We start from the raw sequence: 25,881 nt of genomic DNA on the forward strand, positions 1-25,881 counted from the left end.
GCTCCTTGGGCTTTTACCACAGTAGGTAATTATTAAAAAGAATACTTTTTAATCTAATATAAAAATATAGGATGCTTAGATTTTTGTTTCATATTCACAGACAAGCTTCCAAAAATGTGATCACAAGATTTCTACATGCACCCATAAGAATGCACATTATTGAAGGAAATGTATATTTGGAAAACTATGGTCTATGAGGACAAATTTCAAAACACTGGGATCTTGTTTTTTACCTCTACAATTTGCAGGTGCAAGTGGCTGCAGGCTCCCTGTACAAAATTTGTTAGTACAATCTAACTGGAGCTATCAGGTATTTAGACATTGAAATGATTTATTCTATTTTGTGGGTGCAGAAAGAGAGCCCCAATAAAGGCTGGATTCCAAAGTAAGCCCTTAGAGTTCAATGAACAGCACTGCAATTCTCTGAAGCACCATGGAGATCTTGATGATGGATATTTTTTTCATATGCCATAAACCTCACACACACATCTCAAATGACTGTTGGAATCACGTTCCCAGTGTAAAGAGCCCTACCCAAATGGATTAGGATTAAGCTACCATTCATCCGTGACTCAGGCTTTAATATGGAGTTCAAGTTTTGGGTTTGGAGTCAATTATGCCAAAATCCTGTGAACTGTTTTTAGGACAAAATGATGGAAAAAACTGGCAAGATGACATGATCTGAAAGGAGTTCTCTTTTATCTTGAATCAAAATATAATACGTTGGGTCAAAATCTTGCAAGAAAAAGCTGCTTGTGTGAGAGAATGGCCATATCTGAACCTGCACTGAAATACATCCTTTATAGTTTGGGATTCAACCCAAACCAAAACTGAGTTTGTATCTGGGGACAGAGCAAGCAAACTATTATTTATTACAATCACTGTTTTGCTTTTGCAGGAAAACAGATATCTGACCATAAGCTTCAGTTGTCTGAATTTAATTATGTATACTAGTTGGCCGACAGTCAAAATGAATACAAATGCAGTTATGTATTTTTATGTCTGTCTAGTAAGGCATTATTTTAGCAGTGCCTCACTGAGGAAGTGGCTCTTCCTACTTCAGCGGGTGAGCACTGATCCATGTTTAACAAAGATCTCTTGATACAGACTATGTTTTGTGACCTTCACTTTGAGGTTGCAGTCTGGTGTAGCTACTGAAAGACACTGCAACTGTGGGTCAAGTAAGTCCTACTTGCAGCACACAGGGTGGTTGGTATTCCTGCATGTGCAAGGGCCAGATCAAAGCCTATGAACCACTTAAGCCCTATTTGGGGTTTGAGTTAGTCTTAAGTGTATTTAAGTGGTGCACAGAGCTGAATTCCATCCACCTTGACTTCAATAGGATCACCCACATGAGTTTGTGTAACAGCAGACTGGATTTGGAACTTATCAGGACTTGATACAAAAGGAATTTTTAACCCAATCTTATGTAACTTTCCTCCTGTAGAATTCACAAATAATATAAAAATTCAGTACAGTTTGAACTGTAGTTATTTTGAAGCTGCCTGGTTACATTTCAGTCAGTAAAACTTAAATATCAGCAAGTCAGCTATAGGTCTGCATGTGATCCTAATACAGGAGCAAGACTTTTATGTTGTATTGTTTTAAATAATTCTTACAAACATTTCTATGTACAAGATGCCACTGTGTTTTTCCTACTCATGTAAACAGACGTCTTATAGTTCCTCTTTTTTTCCAAAGTACAAACGTAAGCAGGGCCAGTAAGTCGTATGGTATTTACAACCAGGTTCATTGACTGAATCTTGACTGCCATCCTGTAGCTTTGATATGGTTCTAAGATAGAATAGCATTGTCTCTTTCATGTATAATACTGCTCTTTTCACACTCATCACAAATTTACCCAGCGCCTTAAGAATACTCATCCACTGATGTATAGGGTGAGCTGATAAAACTCGAGGTTGTAGAGGTGGTTTTGGAATTCCTGCGTGAACAGCCATTAAAGCTTGTGTCCCGCGAAGCAGCTCTTTTCTTACGGGTGGACTTGGAATGATCTCCATCATTGGGGTCAAACACTACTGTTGTGCTAGACTCCATTCTGGATACTGTGTACAAGCTACTTTGTCTGGTGGGATGAAACCTGGCTGCCTTGAGCTCCAGCTCATCATAGCTGGACACCTCAATAAATGGGCACCAACGGAATGCTCTCTTGAAACCGGCTCGGAATCTGAAAGGAAAGATACTTCTTTGAAAGCATTCATAGGCAATGCGTAGGGGGTCATGCAGGGTGAAGTGCTCCTCCCCCACATATTTCTGCTCAGCCTTCCAGTGGAGAGGGAGAGAGGTTCTGTACTTCTACTGCACCTGCCCCCTGGCACCTGTTCCTGGCGGCCAGGTCTGGGCAGGGTGCAGAAGGGGAGGGACAGAGTCATGTCTCATGCTGGCTGAGTGTGGCCACTCCAGGTCACTGCCTCTGTGCAGCGCAGCAGCTGCCTGAGAGACAGCCTGGCTGGAAGGTGGCAGCTGCCTGCCTCCTCTGCTACCCACCCGGGTTTCTGGCTTGCTCAGCTCCTGTCCCTGGTAGCCTGACCTGGGCGGGAGTGGAAGGGGTAGGCTGCTGCCTCCCTAGCCAGGTTCTCTCTCAAGCTCTTGATGGCTTTAATTCAGTAATACTAATGGAATCATTGAAAAATTAGCAGGTATCAGCTGTGAAGAGGTGTAATGGCACATATTCTGAATAGTATTTATTTAGACCCTGATCCTGCAATCTGATCCAGGCAAGGTGACTCATGCCCATAAAGAGTCCCTTAAACCCTTAAACAGAGTGGCCTGATTTTTCAAAAGGGTAAGCACCCACAAATCCCATGGAAGTCAACTGCAAATGCAGCCCCCTTGAAAATAAGAACCTAGGAGTGTATGTGACTTTTTTCCCCCCAGTATCTCCAACTACATATGCTTCAGTACTGAGTAATAAGGCTATGAACATTCATTTTATCATCCGATTCAGACTGCAAGGTATAATAAAAATATTGTGATGTGATCAATAATACTATTAATAAAAGCTTTATTTTACATTGCATTCTGACCCCCACCTCGTAAAGTCATGCTATACATATCTTTGGAGTAATGATTAGTTAGTGGTGTATGCCGCAATCTATATGTTTGCTAACAGCAAAGCAACCTTAATTTACATTTGGTGTATTTTAAACAATTAGGGCCTGGTTCTGCAAGCCCTGACAAGTGCAACTTCCATTGATATTCTTACGTGTTCTGCATGTGGAACGTGGCAGGCGGACTAAGCCCCCCCTCCACCCCAAGGCTAAATTTTGCTCTTACATTTGTCAATGCCACAAGTGTTTATTGGAAGAATAGTATTAGCATGGAACAGAAACCTGAAGGAGGCTTTTACCTCACATGAGATATATATATTTTTTTCTCTCATTGGGAATCTTTACTAATGAAGTGAAAATTACTCTGTCTCTTTCACATTCAAATCATTTATGTTCTGGCTAAGCTCTCACACACCCAATAGTTTCATAATTCTCTCTTACCTCTTATTAAGGCAGCAGTAGATAATGGGATTGTACATTGTGGAGCTCATGGCTAGCCAAAAGCTGGCTAGGTAGATTTGCTGAATATATTTCCACCGATTTAAGTGTTGGTAGATCCCAGTAACTATGAAATAAATGTGGTAGGGCAACCAGCAGATTGCAAATGTCAACACAACGACAATCATCATTTTTACCACCTGAAAGAAGGAAGCAATAAGGCCATTTTATAATATATGTTATCTTGTGTCGCACCTAGTACAAAGGTGTCCACATCACAAGCACCACTGCGGCTAGCACCAATTGGACCTCTTCTTGATCATCTCCCTATTAAAGTTAGTGAAGTTGTAGCAGGGATGAACATTTTTTAACAGCATTTTTGTTTTTAATCTGAATTTCCTGTGTCTCCATTTTTCTCTGGAGAACAGCATCCTCCTCAATAATTGAACTTGTACCAAAAATTGAAAAAAAATTAGTGACTGAAGCTTGGACTTGTTCAATATTATCATTTCCCTAGGTCATTAGCCATAGACTACGGTTATCCTATTTTCCATTTAGCCGCCCCTGCATGGCCTTTATTGCCCCAAAGTCCGTTATAGAGAAGAGACTCCTCTCTAACTGCTAAACAACTATATCCCTAGGTCCTTGATGGGAGTTGAGTGATCAGTGACCCTCAGGGAATGCCCACCAGAAGCAATCTCCATTCTTAATTTAGTTTCAGATGGCGTACATCCAGAAGTATGACAGGCTGGTGATCTTCATCATCTTCCCTGGTTTTGTGTGGCATCACAGTCCCCAAATCACAATAAAAGACAAATGAAGAGAAGCTTTGGTCAGTGTGAAAGGCAAGGAGAGAAAGTCTTGCAAGACAGAGGAAGTAAGCATTAAACAAAAGTGTTTCTAGCTGCCATCTTGCCTGCTTCAGCTACAGATATTGCTAGACCAGTCATTCTCAACACACAATGTCAGAAATAAGCATGGTAGATTTTATTTTGTGTGTATAAAATGAAAACTAGCCTGATTAGACTTATACTGTACATCTGTTGGCCATGTATATGTATGCATGTTACAAGCAGAACTGGTATTACCACCTATATTTAGGGTTGCCTGTCACTTCCCATTATAAAAACCCTGTTTCCAGTTGCTTTCAACTTTTTGCCAAACTTTAAGCACAAGAGCTGAAATTTTCCATGTCAAGTATCTCTCTCATGCTGTTTTTTTTTTTTTTTTTTTTAAAAGCTTTAGCTAAACCTGTTCAACCTTAATCTGGCCCTGTGGTACATATGGATGATGGTACAGATTGTAATTACATGAATACATGCTCATGTTTTTCACACACAAATTACTTTTCATTAAATTTCTGCTACCAGATTCAGTGGGCTAATAGAAATATTGTGTTTGAAACAATCATAGTTCAGACTGGGTTATATTTCACTCTTTTTTTTTTTTTGTGGACATACTTTCCAGCTGTTCATCAGTGATGAAACTACTCCTGCAACTATAAATTGTACTGCTAGAAGACTTGGTGCATACTTGCACCATATGTTAGCATTGAATCCCCTGATTTTCAGAACGGCCTCCAGTTTTGCATCCACATTTTTGTGCCGGTTAGGAACTGTTATCATTTTGAACTTGCAGGCATATTTCATAGCACTTAAATGTTTAATTACTTGTAACCAAAATTAGTCAGCTAAAAACCTGATACAACAAATATTTTAATAAAATTACCCCTGAAAATACTTACCAGTGGAACAAAATAGGTGGAAAATAGGAGGTTGCTAATGAAAATCAGACCCCAATTCTTTATAGTCTAAAAAGTCAGTTTAGCATGTTATGCAAACAATCCATCTATACAGTGCTTGAGAAACTGAAGCAGCAGAGCCTTTCAGTAATGTATTTGGTTTAAACTGGCTGCACACCGATTCTCATACCCTGGAGCTGCAGGAATTGCTACAACAGTAACATTACAGGTTACCAATTCTGGCATCACTAAAATGTGTTAGCCCCACAATTTCCAGAGAAAGTAGCCTTTCTGTTTCTAACACCTAAGCTGTTACAAAAGCAGGTTAATGTGTAGACACTTAAAGGGCAAGTCAAGCCACTCTAGAGGAGTTGCTGATTTAAAAGATCGTCTGAAGGTCTCCCGAAGAAACACAAATAAGCCAGTGAATGCAGGGTCAGCTTAACCTGTTGCTGTCTCTGCCTTGAGTTTGGTATATGAAAATTTTGCACAAGCACTGTGGCAGGGGAGAAATTATTGAAGTGAATTGCTTAGATGGCTGTACTGGACTTGTACAAAGTTGACTTGTTTAGATGGCTAACATTCTTTCTGTTTAGTCTGCTACAGTGAAGTTGCGCACCACGGGAAAGTCAGGCAATGAAGCACATCACAATGTGATTGTATGGAGCTTTCTTGGTGTAATGATTTCAGATGCACAAATTTGTTCTTAATGAAAAACAAAACTACTATGATAGAGGTCTATAAAATCATAACTGATGTGGAGAAAGTAAATAAGGAAGTGTTCTTTACTCCTTCTCATAACACAAGAACTAGGGGCCACCAAATGAAATTAATAGCAAGTTTAAAACAAACAAAAAAGGAAGTATTTTTTTTCACACAGTCAACCTGTAGAACTCCTTGCCAGCGGATGTTGTGAAGGTCAAGACAATAACAGGATTAAAAAAAGAACTAGATAAATTCATGGAGGATAGGTCCATCAATAGCTATTAGCCAGGATGGGCAGGGATGGTGTTCTTAGCCTCTGTTTTCCAGAAGCTGGGAATGGGTGACAGGGGATGGATCACTTGATGATTACCTGTTCTGTTCATTCCCTCTGGGGCACCTGGCATTGGCCACTGTCAAAAGACAGGGTACTGGTCTAGATGGACCTTTGGTCTGACCCAGTAGGGCCATTCTTATGTTCTACTTGAATGTGATAAGGCATAGCTCAGTGGTTTGAAGCATTGGCCTGCTAAACCCAGGGTTGTGAGTTCAATCCTTGAGGGGGCCATTTAGGGATCTGGGGCAAAAATTGGGGATTGGTCTGGCTTTGGGCAAGGGGTGTGTTGGACTAGATGACCTCCTGAGGTCCCTTCCAACCCTGATATTCTATGATAAAAAAACAAATGTAATCCACTGTAACTCATTATGTGAATCCATTCAGTCCTCTTGCTCTATCCAAATACCATTAGATGTAACTGTTTCTCTCCTTAACAGTAACTGGTAGCTAACAAATAGGATCTACATTCATCGTTTATAAATACAAAATTTTGTATCAGTTTGACTCAGTTTAATGAAAAGTCCTGAAAAGAAGAAAGTCTGGCACAAGCTCCAGCAAAGAGTTAAGCTACAGCACAAGAAGGAGAATGAAACGGTACTTGTACCAAATTTCTCCCAATCTCCAGATTATACCTACACTAGAAATTTTAGCAAAAAAAACCCTTCTGGTGTTATTGCTCATTCAGCTCCGGAGAAGAAAGCATCTTAATAATTTTGTTATTTGAATTGTATAGAGTGCATCTAGCAATACAGAAATCAGTTTATTTTCTTTTTTTAATATGTATGTTTTGCTCTTTTTTGATATACTGCCATTTTCAGCTGCTTTTTTCCTTTGTTCCATGTTGTGTTACATTCATTAATGAACGATTGCCATTTGTGCAGATGGAAAAGATTTTTATGAAGCAAGCAAGCCAGGGAAGTACATGACTTTTCATTTCTACATAATCTCTTGACCAGACCCTCAACCCTATTCTAGCTGCTATGTGCTGTCTTGCCACCATAAATCACTAAGAAACCAGTGGGTCCAGCTGCTGGTGGCTTCCACCACTGTAGACTCCTAGCTGTTGAAACAGTCCCTGGGCTGGAGGGCAGTCGGGTATGCTTTGAGCAATCATGAGGTTGTGAGTAGAGCTGGTAGGAAAATGTTTTTTGTTTTTTTTTTCCTCATGAAAAACGTTGATTTTTCCCCCCCCCCATTTTTCTCAAAAATTTCTGCTGAAAAATTTCCACATTTTGGTGAAACATCAAAACCTGAAAACCTTTCAATTTTGGGGTGTTTGGTTTTTTTTTTTTTTGGGTGAAGTTTCCAATTTGTCTGCAGAAAGCAGGGACTCTCAGTGAAAAATTCTCTTTAGTTGAAAACCCAGTTTTACATTGAAAAACAGTTCAACCAGCCTTAGCTGCAAGCCATGTTTACTTTACCTCCCTCAGCTGCTCTGACTGTATCTCCACCACACCTGAGTATCTAACTCTTTAACTCTTGTGAGACATCTGCATAAAGACAATGTGAATAATGCAGGATTTCCTATAAAGAAATTTTCCACATTTGTTATATTACTTAGGGCTGATCTTGCAGATCCTCATGTAGGAACAGGATTTTATAATTGTACTATAAGAATAGAGGTACTACTGTATGTCTTGATTTCATTTTACCAGCCACCTCATTTGAATAGCAGAAAGGAATTACTCTCTGGGACATTGGTAGAAATGCATCTGACAGACTGCCAGTGTCTGTACTGATGTTAAGGCAGGGACAGACCAGAACAATCCTTATGACTGATTCTGGTCACCCTTTTGTTTTAGGATAAGTTATAATGTCTACTATGGTTTCCTATATGTATTATAAATTAAACACTCTAATTAAATATACATTTCTTTGTTTTAAGGTTTAGTAAGTAAGAGACAGGATCTTGTATTGTGTCTATGTTAAGGAGATTCAAAATAAACTGACACTGTTTGTATTCTCAAAGGTCTCTGTAAAAGACTGTTTGTGTGAATGAGGAATATATGCATCAGGAAAAGATAAGGTGTGAAGGCCATTGTTATAGCCAGATGGTCAAGGAAGAAGGAGTGAAGAGACTTAAGGACACCAGAGAATCATCAACGCGCATCCATAATGAAGGAAGGGCAGATTGACGACCCTGAGGTGAAAGCTAGTACCCCTAAAGACAGGACAATTGATTAAATCAGAACCAGGACAGGATAACCCTCTTGGAGGTGTATTGGAATGCTTACATCAAAAGATACACCAATTAAGAAGTAACTGGTCACAGACTGACACAGCAAAATCCATAGACTTCAACAGAGAAAAAAGACTGTAAGAACAGGGTGCTTGGCTATGGGACTTTGGGTTTGTCTTGCCACACTCCAGGAGTATCAGATCACAACTGACAGAGCCCTGCTCCCCTCTGCAACCAATCTGGCTGGCCACTAGATTGATCCAGACTCTGGACTGGTAACTATAAACATCAACTGGCAGGACTGTGTGTGTGTGTGTGTGTGTGTGTGAGAGACTGAAAAGCATATGCTAACTGTTGTATTCTCAATAAATGCGGCGTGCTGCCTTCTCCCCTATAAAGATCCCATGTGCTTCTTATAAGTATAACACTCAGTCAGGAGAGTAATCTTTACTCATGCAAGGAGTCCCGTTGGATTACTCTCATGAGTGCAGCCTTACAGGACCGTCCCTGTCTGATGAATCAAATAAAGATTTTATTTAAGGGCAATCCTCGACTATTTATACAGATTTCTCACTCAACATGGAGATTATATAAAAATGAGTTAGATTGTGTACTTTGCAGCCTTGCTTACTTCTTAAATCCTTTCCTCACACAAGTTGCAATTTCTCATTAATCAGCGGTGTGCAACACAGCAAAGGAAAGAGTCAGCTGAAATGTAGTATATCAAAAAGAACAAAATATGCTTATCTAGTGTGGGCAAGGGTACTTATGGGAGTGAGACTTTGCAGGATCCCCTGCCTTGTGAAATATTTGATGCTATTTTAAAAATGAATGGGAACTAAAGGATTCTGCTAAATTCACAAAGAACAGCAGCGATGTTTGGTTTGTTGTATTATTATTATTTATTATTTTTATTTTGCACCCATGGGAAGGGTTAGCCCAGGATGGCTAGACAAATTAGTCTGGCTGATTCAGATGTAACATACGGCATGGCTACACTATAAACTTAAGTCGACCATATGTTAGGTCGACTTATAGCCAGTGCAGGAATTATGTGGTGGTTCATGTTCACACTGCCCTTCTGTCTATGGTGCGCATCCTCACCAGGGAGAGCTTCCACCAATTTAAGAGAGACAGTGTGAGGGGCTGAGAGCCAGGGCTCCTCTCAGTTCTTTGTTCAGCTCCCTGCTGGGAGCCCGGCTGGCCCCTGGCCTCCTCAGTTCTCCGTTGTGAACGGGGCAGCCACATTTGGGCTTCCCGGTTCCCTGCTTCCCACCCAGAAAGGGACAGGTGCCTGGACACTGGGTGCGGATCTCCCTGCTGGGAACCCGGCTGCTACCCCAGGCTCTCGGCTCCCCATTCCCCACTGGGAGCTTGGCTACCACCCTGGGCTTCTCAGCTCTCTGCACTTTGCTGAGCTATTCAGTATACTTCGAACAAGATTCTTAGGCAGGTCAAAATCCTCCTCTCCAAACTGCACTGCATCATTTTATTGCCTTTTTGTTGCAAACCTGATCCTATTGTTTCTACGAGGTGAATGGGATGGGATTCTGATCTCATTTGCACCATACTGTGAAACTTCATCAGCTTCAGTGGAGTTACAAAGATGGAAGTAAGAATCAGGCCCAGTTATTAAAGACCATATCTCTGTAAGTATATCTTCATTTATCCATTCATGGATTGTTTAGCTAGAATAAAGTGATAAAATTGCAACATGCATCTTAAGGTTTGTAAGTAAGTGGATACTTTAAAGTAAAACTAAATCAAGTGTGGCTTTGCTTTTGATTTTTGCCTTGTTATAGCTATATATTAGAACCTTCTCATTGTTACTGATATTTTTCCCTCAATGATTTTCTGAAAGATGAAACCTGTGCCATTTAAGATATTAAGAGACTATAAATTTTGATGTCCTATCTCCCTATATAATAGACAGTTTTCGCTCTTGAAGTACTATAGTATACTTAGCAATCAACCTTTCTTTTGTTTCATCTTTACACTTAACAACCCAGAAGGAAAATTCTTTTGTAACCTGATAAAGTGTATTATTAATGAGATTTCTCATACCCAGAGAAGGTTAAAAGGAACCTCTGTTACAAAGTGATGAGACTTTTGTCTTTGGTTATGAAAACCAAAAGGTATGTGTCCTGCATGTTCCCTAAATCAAAGAATCATAGCACTTAGATGGAAAACACCTACTAGATCATCAAATCAATTCTCCTTGAAGGGAAGAAATTAATCCACTCTAGAAATGTTGCCACATTTTTAATTATGCTTGATTTTGCCATTTTAGTTTCTTTTACCATTGCAAACCCTACCCAAAGACAAATTGCTAACTGTACACAATAGCCTGCATTCTTTAATATTTCTCTCTCTCTCTCTCACACACACTCACTCACTCACTCACACACACACACACAGAGACAGGAGTACTTTTAGTGACAGCTGGTTGGTACCGATGACTATATTAAGTTCTTGGAGTATTATTAAGGCACCAGTAAGTATGTGTTTCTTCCCTTAACTATGTCTCATTCCATCTTGCTGCCTATCTCTTTTTAGGGATAAGGAGAAGGGAAAACACAGCAGCAAATGCAGATTATTTTCTCTGTCCTCCTACTGTTGTTCTCATTTCCTTTTTTCACTATCCCTTCCTCTCCTTCCACTTCCTTCCCCTGATTCCCAAGTCATTACCATCAGTGACTTACTCCCAGTGGTTGGTGCCTCTTCTCCCATTTCCCCATTGCTTGCTAACACTTGACTCTTCATACTCCGAACCCTTGGCTTGAACCTTCCATTCTCCTCACTAAGGCTAGATTGTGGCTTTGCCATAGCCCTCAGAAAGGGGCAGCAGTTAGTTGCATTGCTCCAGGGCAGACTGGAAGCCAGACGGTTACTCAAAGAGTCACAGTCTGGTTCCTGGTTCCTTCCTCCCTTCCCCCTCTTTAGGGGGAAATGATCTATCCGCCCTATACCAGGTTACTTCCACTCACATGCTGGCTGAGCTGCCTTGGCAGGCATGTTTGGGGAGTGAAGCCCAGGCTCTGCCCATTCCCCACCCGTGGCTACCATATGCTATGCTCTGGGTAGCAAGCCAAAGAAAAAAGGGGGTGTCATTACACCCCTTTCTGCCATGCACTTTGCAGGTGGGATGGACCACAATCTGACCCGTTTTAGATAATTAGCATTTGAGGCCATAATCATTACTGGTGTAACTCTACTGATGTCAATAGACTTATGCCACAGATGAGATGGTGCTTGAGAAGTCAAACACTGTTGGACATAATAAGGTTTACCATGACTTACTTTCAACACAATCATTCCTTTATTAGTCCACAGGCCATTTAGTGTCGGTTACATCCAAAATATCAATACAAGCCTATACATCCTTATATTCTGTACCCTAGCAACAATACTGTTATAAGTATTGGCTAAAATACCTACAACAGGTTCAGGCCTAGGTGACACCTTCCTATCATGGCGTACTCCAGAGTGGTAAGGAAAAGCTCTGCCGAAGAACCCCTAGAAAACTTTTCTTTTTATACTCTGTAACAAACAAGTGATAGCATTGCTGGTTATTGGGCCTACGCTAAAGTTAGCTGAAGCAGTTTAGGGCTGCATTCTGTTTTTCACCTTATTGAGCGTAGCCTATTTTTACCCAGCTACTGGACTAAGCATTTCTTTTCAAAACAAACTTATATACCTAATTATTTTACTGACCCTGGTACCTAATATACCATGTTTTCTGTATTTCTATTGCTCAGCACAAACTTTAAATAACACTGGTATTTCCAGGACCACTACAAGTTTAACACAAACTATCCCTCTGTCTCATGATCTCATTCTTTTGGTCACATGGTTTGGGCTAATCAGTCATGCCAAAATCCAAACTCAGTTTAAAATGTATAATTCACTCACTTAGTGTGGGCCTATATTCCTATAAACACTGAGACTTTTCACATAATTTTCACAAACCTAGTGATTTTGTTAACTTTTTAGTCTATATCAACAATGCTTTCATGATAATAGTAATGTACTCAGGATGGGAACAGTAAAGAATCACAAGGTTTGAAAGCACAGATAGTCTTTCAATCAGATAAGACAGGTGCCAATTTCCGCACTTCATAAGTTGTTTTGTTCTTCTGATTTATAAGCCACTTTCTGCCAGTTTTTTAAATAGCTATCTCTACATTTTATTTGAATAACCCAAAAATAAAAGTTCGTGATCAATTTTTTTGTTATTTAAATAGGAAACTTAAAAAAGCTAGGATCTTCTTGTAGACTGGTTTCACCATCAGCTATGCAACACTTCTGTTACTTAGTTTCATAAATTTGCAATAATCTCTTACAAACTGTGGTCTTTTTTACAAAATCAAAGCCATTTTGACATTTTTAGAAACAGATTTGGCTCCTGGCATTGTTATACTGCACTTCACTGATGTTGCTGGTCCTCTGGAATTAAAGCTGGTGATGTCTGAGTTTTGCCAAAAGAAAATTATCCAGTCTGACTCTTTATGAAATTCTGTCAAATAGAAAATGGACATAGAATTTCCTCCAGTCTTGATAATTTTCTGTTGGATTTTGCTTAAATGTCACAAACTTGGATTAATCCACAATATAAAGAGGGGGATGGGGGAACTCCAAATGGGCCTCCTGGAGTGGCATTGAGTAAGAAAAAATCAGAAGGAATCATAGAATCATAGAATATCAGGGTTGGAAGGGACCTCAGGAGGTCATCTAGTTCACTCCCTGCTCAAAGCAGGACCAATCCCCAACTAAATCATCCCAGCCAGGGCTTTGTCAAGCAGGACCTTAAAAACTTCTAAGGAAGGAGATTCCACCACCTCCCTAGGTAACGCATTCCAGTGTTTCACCACCCTCCTAGTGAAAGTTTTTCCTAATATCCAACCTAAATCTCCCCCACTGAAACTTGAGACCATTACTCCTTGTTCTGTCATCTGCTACCACTGAGAACAGTCTAGATCCATCCTCTTTCGAAGCCCCTTTCAGGTAGTTGAAAGCAGCTATCAAATCCCCCCCCAGCATTCTTCTCTTCCGCACACTAAATAATCCCAGTTCCCTCAGCCTCTCCTCATAAGTCATGTGTTCCAGTCCCCTAATCATTTTTGTTGCCCTCCGCTGGACGTTTTCCAATTTTTCCACATCCTTCTTATAGTGTGGGGCCCAAAACTGGACACAGTACTCCAGATGAGGCCTCACCAATGTCTAATAGAGGGGAATGATCACGTCCCTCGATCTGCTGGCAATGCCCCTACTTATACATCCCAAAATGCCATTGGCCTTCTTGGCAACAAGGGCACACTGTGGACTCATATCCAGCTTCTCATTCACTGTAACCCGTAGGTCCTTTTCTGCAGAACTGCTGCCGAGCCATTCGGTCCCTAGTCTGTAACGGTGCATGGGATTCTTCCGTCCTAAGTGCAGGACTCTGCACTTGTCCTTGTTGAACCTCATCAGATTTCTTTTGGCCCAATCCTCTAATTTGTCTAGGCACCTCTGTATCCTAACCCTACCCTCCAGTGTATCTGCCTCTCCTCCCAGTTTAGTGTCATCTGCAAACTTGCTGAGGATGCAATCCACACCATCCTCCAGATCATTTATGAAGATATTGAACAAAACCGGCCCAAGGACCGACCCTTGGGGCACTCCACTTGATACCGGCTGCCAATCAGATATGGAGCCATTGATCACTACCCGTTGAGCCCGACAATCTAGCCAACTTTCTATGCACCTTATAGTCCATTCATCCAGCCCATACTTCTTTAACTTGCTGGCAAGAATACTGTGGGAGACCGTGTCAAAAGCTTTGCTAAAGTCAAGGAACAACATGTCTACTGGTTTCCCCTCATCCACAAAGCCAGTTATCTCGTCATAGAAGGCAATTAGATTAGTCAGGCATGACTTGCCCTTGGTGAATCCATGCTGACTGTTCCTGATCACTTTCCCCTCCTCTAAGTGCTTCAGAATTGATTCCTTGAGGACCTGCTCCATGATTTTTCCAGGGACTGAGGTGAGGCTGACTGGCCTGTAGTTCCCAGGATCCTCCTCCTTCCCTTTTTTAAAGATGGGCACTACATTAGCCTTTTTCCAGTCGCCCAGGGCTTCCCCCGATCACCATGAGTTTTCAGAGATAATGGCCAATGGCTCTGCAATCACATCCGCCAACTTCTTTAGCACTCTCGGATGCAGCGCATCTGGCCCCATGGACTTGTGCTCATCCAGCTTTTCTGAATAGTCCCAAACCACTTCTTTCTCCACAGAGGGCTGGTCACCTCCTTCCCATGCTATGCTGCTCAGTGCAGTAGTCTGGGAGCTGACCTTGTTCGTGAAGACAGAGGCAAAAAAAGCATTGAGTACATTAGCTTTTTCCACATTCTCTGTCACTAGGTTGCCTCCCTCATTCAGTAAGGGGCCCACTCTTTCCTTGACTTTCTTCTTGTTGCTAACATACCTGAAGAAGCCCTTCTTGTTACTCTTAACATCTCTTGCTAGCTGCAACTCCAGGTGTGATTTGCCCTTCCTGATTTTACTCCTGCATGCCCGAGCAATATATTTATACTCTTCCCTGGTCATTTGTCCAATCTTCCACTTCTTGTAAGCTTGTAAGCTTCTTTTTTGTGTTTAAAATCAGCAAGGATTTCACTGTTAAGCCAAGCTGGTCGCCTGCCATATTTACTATTCTTTCTACACATCGGAATCAGAAGCTAGAGATGTGAAATAGCTATTAGGAAATCTAGTCCATCCCCTGCTGATGCAGGATTGTAGTGTATTGAGAGCTTTTCCTGTTTTTAAATGACTTAAGTGGGAACTGTGCGATGCTCCGCTAAGGTGGCTGCTTCATGATTTAGATCCATTAGACTTGCCTGCCTTTTTACATTAAAAATTAAATAGTAATCTTCTACCACTAAACTTCATGTTTAACCCCCGATTATGTGCCAAATGTGTGTCTCTGAGTCAATGAGGGTGCATGGTGTGAAAGTGAATGTAGGATTTGGCTTTGGATCATTATGTCCACCTTCAAGTACTTGAAATAGAAAGTTCAACAGATAAGTTAACTGGATGCAAGAGGCCAAAGCATTCTTCTGCATCACCAAAGAGGAAATCACTTTTACGCAGTTCACAGAATTTATACTTGCTATTTCACAGATGGCAAAAGGTTACTGTTCCTGAGGGGAAAAAGTTACACTTGAATAGGTGTTTCACTCCTTGGCTGAAATTAAATCAGAAATCATTAGAGCAGTGGAAGAAATGCAGAGGCTTTCAGTATAGCCATTTTGGAGGAAAGTGCAGGGTTCATGACCTGGAAGATGGACTTAATTCAACAAAATTGCTCAGATTAAGGAGACCAAGGAGCTCAAAGAGGAGGAACCAGCCTCCAGTTTTATGAGTTACCAGAGCAAATAGTGGGAGAAGACCTTATAGCATTTATCTAATCATACCTAAGTACTAAGTTTTGAATGGCTCAGCAGAGGTGTGCGGGGAGGGAAGAAGACACAAGTTAAGTCCATTTTTTCCCAGTGCACCCATCAAAGCATCATCCATAATTTTGCTACTAGGACAAGGGAGAACTGGAGGGTGAACTCTAGCATTGCTGATAGTGCTAATCAGGTCAGAGGGGTCATGTCTAAGAGTATGTCTACACTGCAATCACAGGCTGTGATCACAGCTCCTGTAGACATTCCCAAGCTAGATTTAATCTAGATCACTGAAGCTGTGACAGCACGGGCTTCAGCACAAGCTAGCCACTCAAGAGACTTGTACAGGCCACACATAATTCTGTTCTGCCACAGCTTCACTACTTCAGTACCTGAGCCAGCTAGATTAAAGCTAGCTCGGGTGTGTCTAAGGTGTGTCTACACTATGAAATTAGGTCAATTTTATAGAAGTCGATTTTTAGAAACCAATTTTATACAGCTGATTGCGTATGTCCACACTAAGTGCATTAAGTTGGCGGAGTGCTTCCTCACAACCGTGGCTAGCCTCAACTTACAGAGTGGTGAACTGTGGGTAGCTATCCCACAGTTCCCACAGTCTCCACTGCCCATTGGAATTCTGGGTTAAGCTCCCAATGCCTGATGGGGCAAAAACATTGTCGCGGGTGGTTTTGAGTACATGTCATCAGGCCCGCTGCCTCCCACCCTCCGTGAAAGCAACAGCAGACAATGGTTTCATGCCTTCTTTCCCATGCAGACACCATACCACGGCAAGCATGGAGCCTGCTCAGCTCACCGTCACCGTACGTCTCCTGGGTGCTGCTGGCAGATACGGTACTGCATTGCTACACAGCAGCAGCTCCTTGCCTTCGCAGCAGACAGTGCAGTTTCTTGGGTGCTCCTGGCAGACCTCGGTGAGGTTGATCAGGGGCGCCTGGATAGACATGGCTATCCTCCTCTTAGAGCACCAAATGGGAGCCAGATACTCCAGGTCATTCATAGAATATCAGGGTTGGAAGGGACCTCAGGAGGTCATCTAGTCCAACCCCCTGCTCAAAGCAGGACCAATCTCCAATTTTTCCCCCAGATCCCTAAATGGCCCTTCAGGGATTGAACTCACAACCCTGGGTTTAGCAGGCCAATGCTCAAACCACTGAGCTATCCCTCCCCCATTCTCTTCTTTAAGTTTTGTCTCATGGAGATTCAATCCTGCCTGGAATATCATGCGAGCTGGAGGCTTTTGCCTCAGGTTGCTCTCCCAGCCAGCAGCACCATGCAGTCGCACCTACCTCAGCCTACCCCTTGCTCCCATGGCTCAAGAAGCCTGTACAGTAGTAAGGAGCAGTTCAACTATAGGCTGAGCAAATGCAGAATGGTGGTAGAATGTGCCTTTGGACGTTTAAAAGCTCGCTGGCGCTGTTTGCTGACTACGTCAGACCTCAGCACAACCAACATTCTCATTGTTATTGCTGCTTGCTGTGTGCTCCATAATATCTGTGAGAGTAAGGGGGAGATGTTTATGGCGGGGTGGGAAGTTGAGGCAAATCACCTGGCATCCGATTTTGAGCAGCCAGATAGCAGGGTGATTAGAAGAGCACAGAAAGGCATGCTGCGCATCAGAGAGGCTTTGAAAACCAGTTTAATGACTGGCCTGGCTTCGGTGTGACTGTGTGTTTCTCCTTAATGCAAACCCACCCGCTTTGTTGATTTTAATTCCCTGTAAGCCAACCACCCTCCCCCCTTCGAAATAAAGTAACTATTGTTTTGAAACCATGCATTATTTCTTTATTAATTAAAAAAAAAGAGATAATGGACAAGGTAGCCCGGGTCGGGTGAGGGAGGAGGGACGGACAAGGCCACATTGCTTATTATAGCCACACTAAAAATCAAACTCTTTGAATGACTGCCTTCTATTGCTTGGGCCATCCTCTGGAGTGGAGTGGCTGGGTGCCTGGAGCCTCCCACCCCCGCGTTCTTGGGCGTTTGGGTGAGAAGGCTATGGAATATGGGGAGGAGGGTAGGCGGTTATATAGTGGATGCAGCGGGGGTCTGTGCTCTTGTTGGGTTATCCTGCAGCTCCAATAGATGTTTCATCATGTCCTTTTGCTCCCCTAACAGATGCTTCATCATGTCCATTTGCTCCCCCATTAGCCTCGGCATCGTGTCCTGCCTCCGCTCTTTGAGCTCACTTTATTTTTTCCTGGCCTCTGCCACTGAATGCCTCCATGCATTAAGCTGTGCCCTATCAGTGCGGGAGGACTGCATGAGCTTGGAAAACATGTCATCATGAGAGTGTTTTTTTTCACCTTCTAATCTGCAATAACTTCAGGGACGGAGTTGATAGGGGGAGCATAGAAACATTTTATGCTCTACGATTCTGGGGGGACTGCATGGTCACCTGTGCTGCTGAGTTCACCACGCTGTCCAAACAGGAAATGAAATTAAAAAGTTCCCAGGGCTTTTCCTGTGTACCTGGCTAGTGCATCGGCGTTCAAAGCGCTGTCCAGAGCGGTCACAGCGGAGCACTCTGGGATAGCTCCCGGAGGCCAATACCATTGATTTGCATCTGCACTAGCCCAAATTCGACCCAGCAAGGTCAATTTTAGCACTACTTCCCTCACCAGGGAGGAGTACAGAAGTTGATTTTAAGAGCCCTTTACATCAATGGAATGGGGTTGGTTGTGTGGATGCATTCATTTTAAAATTGACCTAATGCGGCTAAATTCGACCTAATCCTGTAATGGAGACCAGGGCTAAGTGACCTGCAATCCCATTGCCAAGCCCGGGCAAGAAAGCACAGCAAGAGGGGGAGAACAGCTTATTCACAGTTCAGTCAACTCCCAGTGTCCATTGTAGGCTCATAATAGCTCCTCCTATCATCCCGAGGGTGCATGAGGTGCTTTACTTCCTGCAATGAGCCACGGCTATAAAAGCCATAATTTTGGTCTATACTGTTAAAATGACCTTGATCACACTGTTCTTTTCTTTTCTTTTCTTTTTTTTACGTTTTTGATTTGTTGTTGTGATTCTAAATTTTGTACTCTACCTAGGTTGAAATTCATCCCTGTACAATGGGCTACCACAAGGCCTGTTCTCCACTTAAGCTCTCAGCATTGGACTTCAGTGGGACTTAAAAATGGTGCATGAGCCTTGGGCTGGCCCTTGGCACAGGCAGGCATTTTACCTCTAGAGAACTCTAATGGGTACAAATGGAAATTAAAAATGAACAGATAGGTAAATCAATCAATCTAGGGCATGCAGGTAAGCAGAAAGCACATTTCAGCTCTAGAAACAGGGCTCTCATCATGCGACCTCTAACAATGGGAAGTATTCCCTTAGAATGAAAAGTAGCCTGCATAGCTTGGTACTCCTGGAAACCTGCAGGCACCATGACTGGGGAGTGGTCATAAAGGCCTTCTTCATTTATTCACTAAATTGAATTAAGTGGCTGCTTTTATAAGAAAGCCCTTTTCCCAGTAAAGTTATACAGTAAGACACCACTTTAGATAATTACTGTGTTTCTTTATCATTTATTATATGAAAATGTCCAGGGGAAAAAAGTGCTAAACATTTAATAGAAGAGCTACTCTTTTTCTGTCCTGATGTGAACAAAACTGTGTTGCGTAGGATAAAGGCAGCACTTGTCTCTAACAGCACTTTTTCAGAATCCATGGCTTAATGCAGCTTGCAAAGTAGTTAGACCTCATCTTTTATTTCCCTCATAATTGTGCATTTGCAAAGGTAGTAACATCTTTTCTTCAAAAAGTTGAAGCAAAGGGGTTCATTACTGCAGAAACAAAACAAAAACACACCCATAAAGCATGTGTTCGGCGTTTCATTTAAATGGAGTTTGAAGTAAATTAATGTCAATGATGTTGGAGTTTTAGTTATTGTATTTGAAGTGCTCAGCTTCTTATTCTGATTCAGTAAGGCAGTCTTCTTTTTGGCTCGCGCATCCCCAGGGTGAAGACCGGAAGACCTGCCACAGGCGTGCTGCAGATAGAAGAAGACTGGAAGACTTACCACAGGCGGGCCCCCGGAGAGGAACACCAGCCGTGGACGTGCAGAGCTGCCGCCGAAGGAAAAAAATGGTGGAGTGCCATCTGGCAGCGCTCCTGGTGCCATGCACCGCCTGGGGTGTGCGCACCCCAGTTTGGAGACCAGCCAGGTGTCCCTATCTTAGTGGTAAGTAGAGTACTGCATCACACTGGTGCAAGAATCCCCAATGGAGCTGGCCCATCCACTAATGGCCAGATTTTGCCAACTTGCCAACATTAGTTTGAGTGATTAGTATTCCCATATGGTGACTTGTGGAGTATGGTACAACCCAACTTGAGGAAGGGTGGTAGGATCTAGCTCTAAGAGGGCCTGATCCAAAGCCTATAGAAGTCAGTGAGTCCTTTCATTGATTTCAGTGGGTATTGGATCTGTCCCAGAAAGCAAATACAACAGCATCTTGGATGGGTACAGAAAGTGCAACAAACTCAGTTGAGGGATCAGTCAAGGATTATGCCAGGACTGGAATTGTGCTGGCTTCTGTGCCTGGCACATAGGAGAAAGTCTGCTTGTAATCTCCCCGCCTGTGCAGGGCCATGTTTGAGCACAATCTAGCCCAGGGATCGGCAACCTTTGGCATGCGGCATGCCAGGGTAAGCCCCCTGGTGGGCCAGGCTGGTTTGTTTACTGGCTGCGTCCGCAGGTTCAGCTGATCTCGGCTCCCACTGGCCGCGGTTCACTGCTCCAGGCCAATGGCGGCTGCAGGGAGGGGCGCGGGCTGAGGGATGTGCTGGCCGCAGCTTCCTGCAGCCCTGATTGGCCTGGAGCTGTGAACCGCGGTCAGTGGGAGCCGCGATCGACTGAACCTGTGGATGCGGCAGGTAAACAAACTGGCCCAGCCCGCCAGGGGGCTTACCCTGGTGGGCCACGTGCCAAAGGTTGTCGATCCCTGATCTAGCCCATACTGAGTTTCACTTCATTCCAGTGAGCAGTTCCATTTTCACATGTGGCTTATCAATCACAGACTTGGGCCAGTTTTATGCTACACTTTTCACTTTATGTCTTAGTATAATAAATACCCAAATATTCCAAATATTGACAAGTAGGTATCATTTAGTTTTTGTGTAGGAATTTTGACTCTATTGTTAAGAAATGTCTGACTCAGTTCAGCAAAACACTTAAGCACATGCTGAAGTCCTATTCCTATAGAGTAATCACTTAAGCCTGTGCTTAAGTTAAGGTGCTTTACTGAACTGAGGCCTATGTGACGAAACACAATTTAGGATTCACATGTTGAGGCGGGATCAGTTATTCTGGCTTTGTCTAATATATGCTTAAAAATCTGGAATTAAAGTGATCCTATAACGCCTAATTCAATGTCTTTGTTAGCCCTGGTCTACACTAGGACTTTAGGTCGAATTTAGCAGCATTAAATCGATGTAAACCTGCACCCGTCCACACAATGAAGCCCTTTATTTCGACTTAAAGGGCTCTTAAAATTGATTTCCTTACTCCACCCCTCACAAGTGGATTAGCGCTTAAATCGGCCTTGCCGGCTCGAATTTGGGGTACTGTGGACACAATTCGACGGTATTGGCCTCCGGGAGCTATCCAAGAATGCTCCATTGTGACCGCTCTGGACAGCACTCTCAACTCAGATGCACTGGCCAGGTAGACAGGAAAAGAACCGCGAACTTTTGAATCTCATTTCCTGTTTGGCCAGCGTGGCAAGCTGCAGGTGACCATGCAGAGCTCATCAGCAGAGGAGACCATGATGGAGTCCCAGAATCGCAAAAGAGCTCCAGCATGGACCGAACGGGAGGTACGGGATCTGATCGCTGTATGGGGAGAGGAATCCGTGCTATCAGAACTCTGTTCCAGTTTTCGAAATGCCAAAACCTTTGTCAAAATCTCCCAGGGCATGAAGGACAGAGGCCATAACAGGGACCCAAAGCAGTGCCGCGTGAAATTGAAGGAGCTGAGGCAAGCCTACCAGAAAACCAGAGAGGCGAATGGCCGCTCCGGGTCAGAGCCCCAAACATGCCGGTTCTATGATAAGCTGCATGCCATTTTAGGGGGTTCAGCCACCACTACCCCAGCCGTGTTGTTTGAGTCCTTCAATGGAGATGGAGGCAACACGGAAGCAGGTTTTGGGGACGAAGATGATGATGATGATGATGAGGTTGTAGATAGCTCACAGCAAGCAAGCGGAGAAACCGGTTTTCCCGACAGCCAGGAACTGTTTCTCACCCTGGACCTGGAGCCAGTACCCCCCGAACCCACCCAAGGCTGCCTCCTGGACCCAGCAGGCGGAGAAGGGACCTCCGGTGAGTGTACCTTTTAAAATACTATACATGGTTTAAAAGCAAGCATGTGAAAGGATTACTTTGCCCTGGCATTCGCGGCTCTCCTGGATGTACTCCCAAAGCCTTTGCAAAAGGTTTCTGGGGAGGGCAGCCTTATTGCGTCCTTCATGGTAGGACACTTTACCACTCCAGGCCAGTAACACGTACTCGGGAATCATTGTACAACAAAGCATTGCAGTGTATGTTTGCTGGTGTTCAAACAACTCTCTGTGTTATCCTCAGGAGAGTGAGATATAATTCATGGTCACCTGGTTGAAATAGAGTGCTTTTCTTCAGGGGACACTCAGAGGAGCCCATTCCTGCTGGGCTGTTTGCCTGTGGCTAAACAGAAATGTTCCCCGCTGTTAGCCACAGGGAGGGGGGAGGGTTGAGGGGGTAGCCACGCGGTGGGGGGAGGCAAAATGCAACCTTGTAATGAAAGCACATGTGCTATGTATGTAATGTTCACAGCAAGGTTTACCCTGAAAGAGTGTAGCCACTGTTTTATAAAATGTGTCTTTTTAAATACCGCTGTCCCTTTTTTTTTCTCCACCAGCTGCATGTGTTTCAATGATCACAGGATCTTCTCCTTCCCAGAGGCTAGTGAAGCTTAGAAAGAAAAAAAAACGCACTCGAGATGAAATGTTCTCCGAGCTCATGCTGTCCTCCCACACTGACAGAGCACAGACGAATGCGTGGAGGCAAATAATGTCAGAGTGCAGGAAAGCACAAAATGACCGGGAGGAGAGGTGGCGGGCTGAAGAGAGTAAGTGGCGGGCTGAAGACAGGGCTGAAGCTCAAATGTGGCAGCAGCATGATGAGAGGAGGCAGGATTCAATGCTGAGGCTGCTGGAGGATCAAACCAGTATGCTCCAGTGTATGGTTGAGCTGCAGCAAAGGCAGCTGGAGCACAGACTGCCACTACAGCCCCTGTGTAACCAACCGCCCTCCTCCCCAAGTTCCATAGCCTCCAAACCCAGACGCCCAAGAACGCGGTGGGGGGGGGGGCACCAGCCAACCAGCCACTCTGCCACAGAGGATTGCCCCAAAAAAAGAAGGCTGGCATTCAATAAATTTTAAAGTTGTAAACTTTTAAAGTGCTGTGTGGCATTTTCCTTCCCTCCTCCACCACCCCTCCTGCGCTACCTTGGTAGTCATCCCCCTATTTGTGTGATGAATGAATAAAGAATGCATGAATGTGAAGCAACAATGACTTTATTGCCTCTGCAAGCGGTGATCGAAGGGAGGAGGGGAGGGTGGTTAGCTTACAGGGAAGTAGAGTGAACCAAGGGGCGGGGGGTTTCATCACGGAGAAACAAACAGAACTTTCACACCGTAGCCTGGCCAGTCATGAAACTGGTTTTCAAAGCTTCTCTGATGCGTACCGCGCCCTCCTGTGCTCTTCTAACTGCCCTGGTGTCTGGCTGCACGTAACCAGCAGCCAGGCGATTTGCCTCAACCTCCCACCCCGCCATAGACGTCTCCCCCTTACTCTCACAGATATTGTGGCGCACACAGCAAGCAGTAATAACAGTGGGAATATTGGTTTCGCTGAGGTCTAAGCGAGTCAGTAAACTGCACCAGCGCGCCTTTAAACATCCAAATGCACATTCTACCACCATTCTGCACTTGCTCAGCCTGTAGTTGAACAGCTCCTGACTACTGTCCAGGCTGCCTGTGTACGGCTTCATGAGCCATGGCATTAAGGGGTAGCCTGGGTCCCCAAGGATACATATAGGCATTTCAACATCCCCAATAGTTATTTTCTGGTCTGGGAATATAGTCCCTTCCTGCAGCTTTTGAAACAGACCAGAGTTCCTGAAGATGCGAGCGTCATGTACCTTTCCCGGCCATCCCACGTTGATGTTGGTGAAACGTCCCTTGTGATCCACCAGAGCTTGCAGCACTATTGAAAAGTACCCCTTGCGGTTTATGTACTCGCAGGCTTGGTGCTCCGGTGCCAAGATAGGGATATGGGTTCCGTCTATGGCCCCACCACAGTTAGGGAATCCCATTGCAGCAAAGCCATCCACTATGACCTGCACGTTTCCCAGGGTCACTACCCTCGATATCAGCAGATCTTTGATTGCGTGGGCTACTTGCATCACAGCAGCCCCCACAGTAGATTTGCCCACTCCAAATTGATTCCCAACTGACCGGTAGCTGTCTGGCGTTGCAAGCTTCCACAGGGCTATCGCCACTCGCTTCTCAACTGTGAGGGCTGCTCTCATCTTGGTATTCATGCGCCTCAGGGCCGGGGAAAGCAAGTCACAAAGTTCCATGAAAGTGCCCTTACGCATGCGAAAGTTTCACAGCCACTGGGAATCGTCCCAGACCTGCAACACTATGCGGTCCCACCAGTCTGTGCTTGTTTCCCGAGCCCAGAATCGGCGTTCCACAGCATGAACCTGCCCCATTAGCACCATGATGCATGCATTGGCAGGGCCCATGCTTTCAGAGAAATCTGTGTCCATGTCCTGATCACTCACGTGACCGCGCTGACGTCGCCTCCTCGCCCGGTATCGCTTTGCCAGGTTCTGGTGCTGCATATACTGCTGGATAATGCGTGTGGTGTTTAATGTGCTCCTAATTGCCAAAGTGAGCTGAGCGGCCTCCATGCTTGCCTTGGTATGGCATCCGCACAGAAAAAAGGCGCGGAACGATTGTCTGCCATTGCTCTGACGGAGGGAGGGGCAACTGACGACACGGCTTACAGGGTTGGCTTCAGGGAGCTAAAATCAACAGAGGGGGTGGCTTTACATCAAGGAGTATTTCAGGCAGGACTTCACGGAGGGTTCCAATAAGAAATGGTGCACCTAAGTTATTGTTCTTATTGGAACAAGGAGGTTAGCCTGGCCTCTGATTGATACATGGCTAGATTTACCTCACTGCACCTTCTCTGTGAGTGACTGCAGTGTGACCTAGAGGAATGAGTCCCCTAGACAGGGAGGAGGCAAATGAGTACAAAACAAATCTGGTGTATTTCTTGTTTTGATCCACTCCATCTATCTTTTACATCTTTGGCTGGCAGCAGACGGTGCAGTAGGACTGCTAGCCATCCTCATCTCTTGCCTGCCCGGCAGAAGATGGTACAGTACGACTGCTAGCAATCCGTATCGCCTGCCTGCTCACCATAAGACGGTTCAATAGGACTGACTGCAGGACTAAAGAGAATGACCTGGTCAAGTGACTCCAAATTTAGTCCCTGCGCCCATGTCTGCCCAGGCGCTCCCAGCCGACGTGGCCAGGAGCACCTCGGACATGACGAGAACGGTTACCAGTCGTACTGCACCGTCTGCTGCCAGAAGGCAATGGGTTGCTGCTACTGTGTAGCAATGCCGTACCGTGTCTGCCAGCACCCAGGAGACATACGGTGATGGTTACTTGAGCGGGCTCCATGCTTGCCGTGGTATGGCGTCTGCACAGGTAACTCAGGAAAAAAGGCGCGAAATGATTGTCTGCCCTTGCTTTCACGGAGGGAGGGAGGGAACGGGGGCCTGACGATATGTACCCAGAACCACCCGCGACAATGTTTTAGCCCCATCAGGCATTGGGATCTCAACCCAGAATTCCAATGGGCAGCGGAGACTGTGGGAACTGTGGGATAGCTATCCACAGTGCAACGCT

At 44.2% G+C, this 25,881-nt stretch overlaps 1 protein-coding gene across 1 annotated transcript in view; it reads right to left on the reverse strand.

The window, feature by feature from the left end:
• Positions 1–1,869: 1,869 nt before the first annotated feature.
• The window catches only part of TACR3 (tachykinin receptor 3), a 66,590-nt gene continuing 42,578 nt past the window's right edge, over positions 1,870–25,881 (reverse strand). The window contains exons 4-5 of the mRNA XM_077814397.1: positions 3,510–3,706; positions 1,870–2,185 (exon numbers count right to left, since the gene is read on the reverse strand). Of these exons, the coding sequence (XP_077670523.1) occupies positions 1,870–2,185; positions 3,510–3,706 (513 nt within the window). The remainder of the gene's footprint in view (positions 2,186–3,509; positions 3,707–25,881) is intronic.

The sequence above is a fragment of the Eretmochelys imbricata genome, chromosome 4 (genome assembly GCF_965152235.1).
Source record: "Eretmochelys imbricata isolate rEreImb1 chromosome 4, rEreImb1.hap1, whole genome shotgun sequence".
Taxonomy (NCBI): Eukaryota; Metazoa; Chordata; order Testudines; family Cheloniidae; genus Eretmochelys; species Eretmochelys imbricata.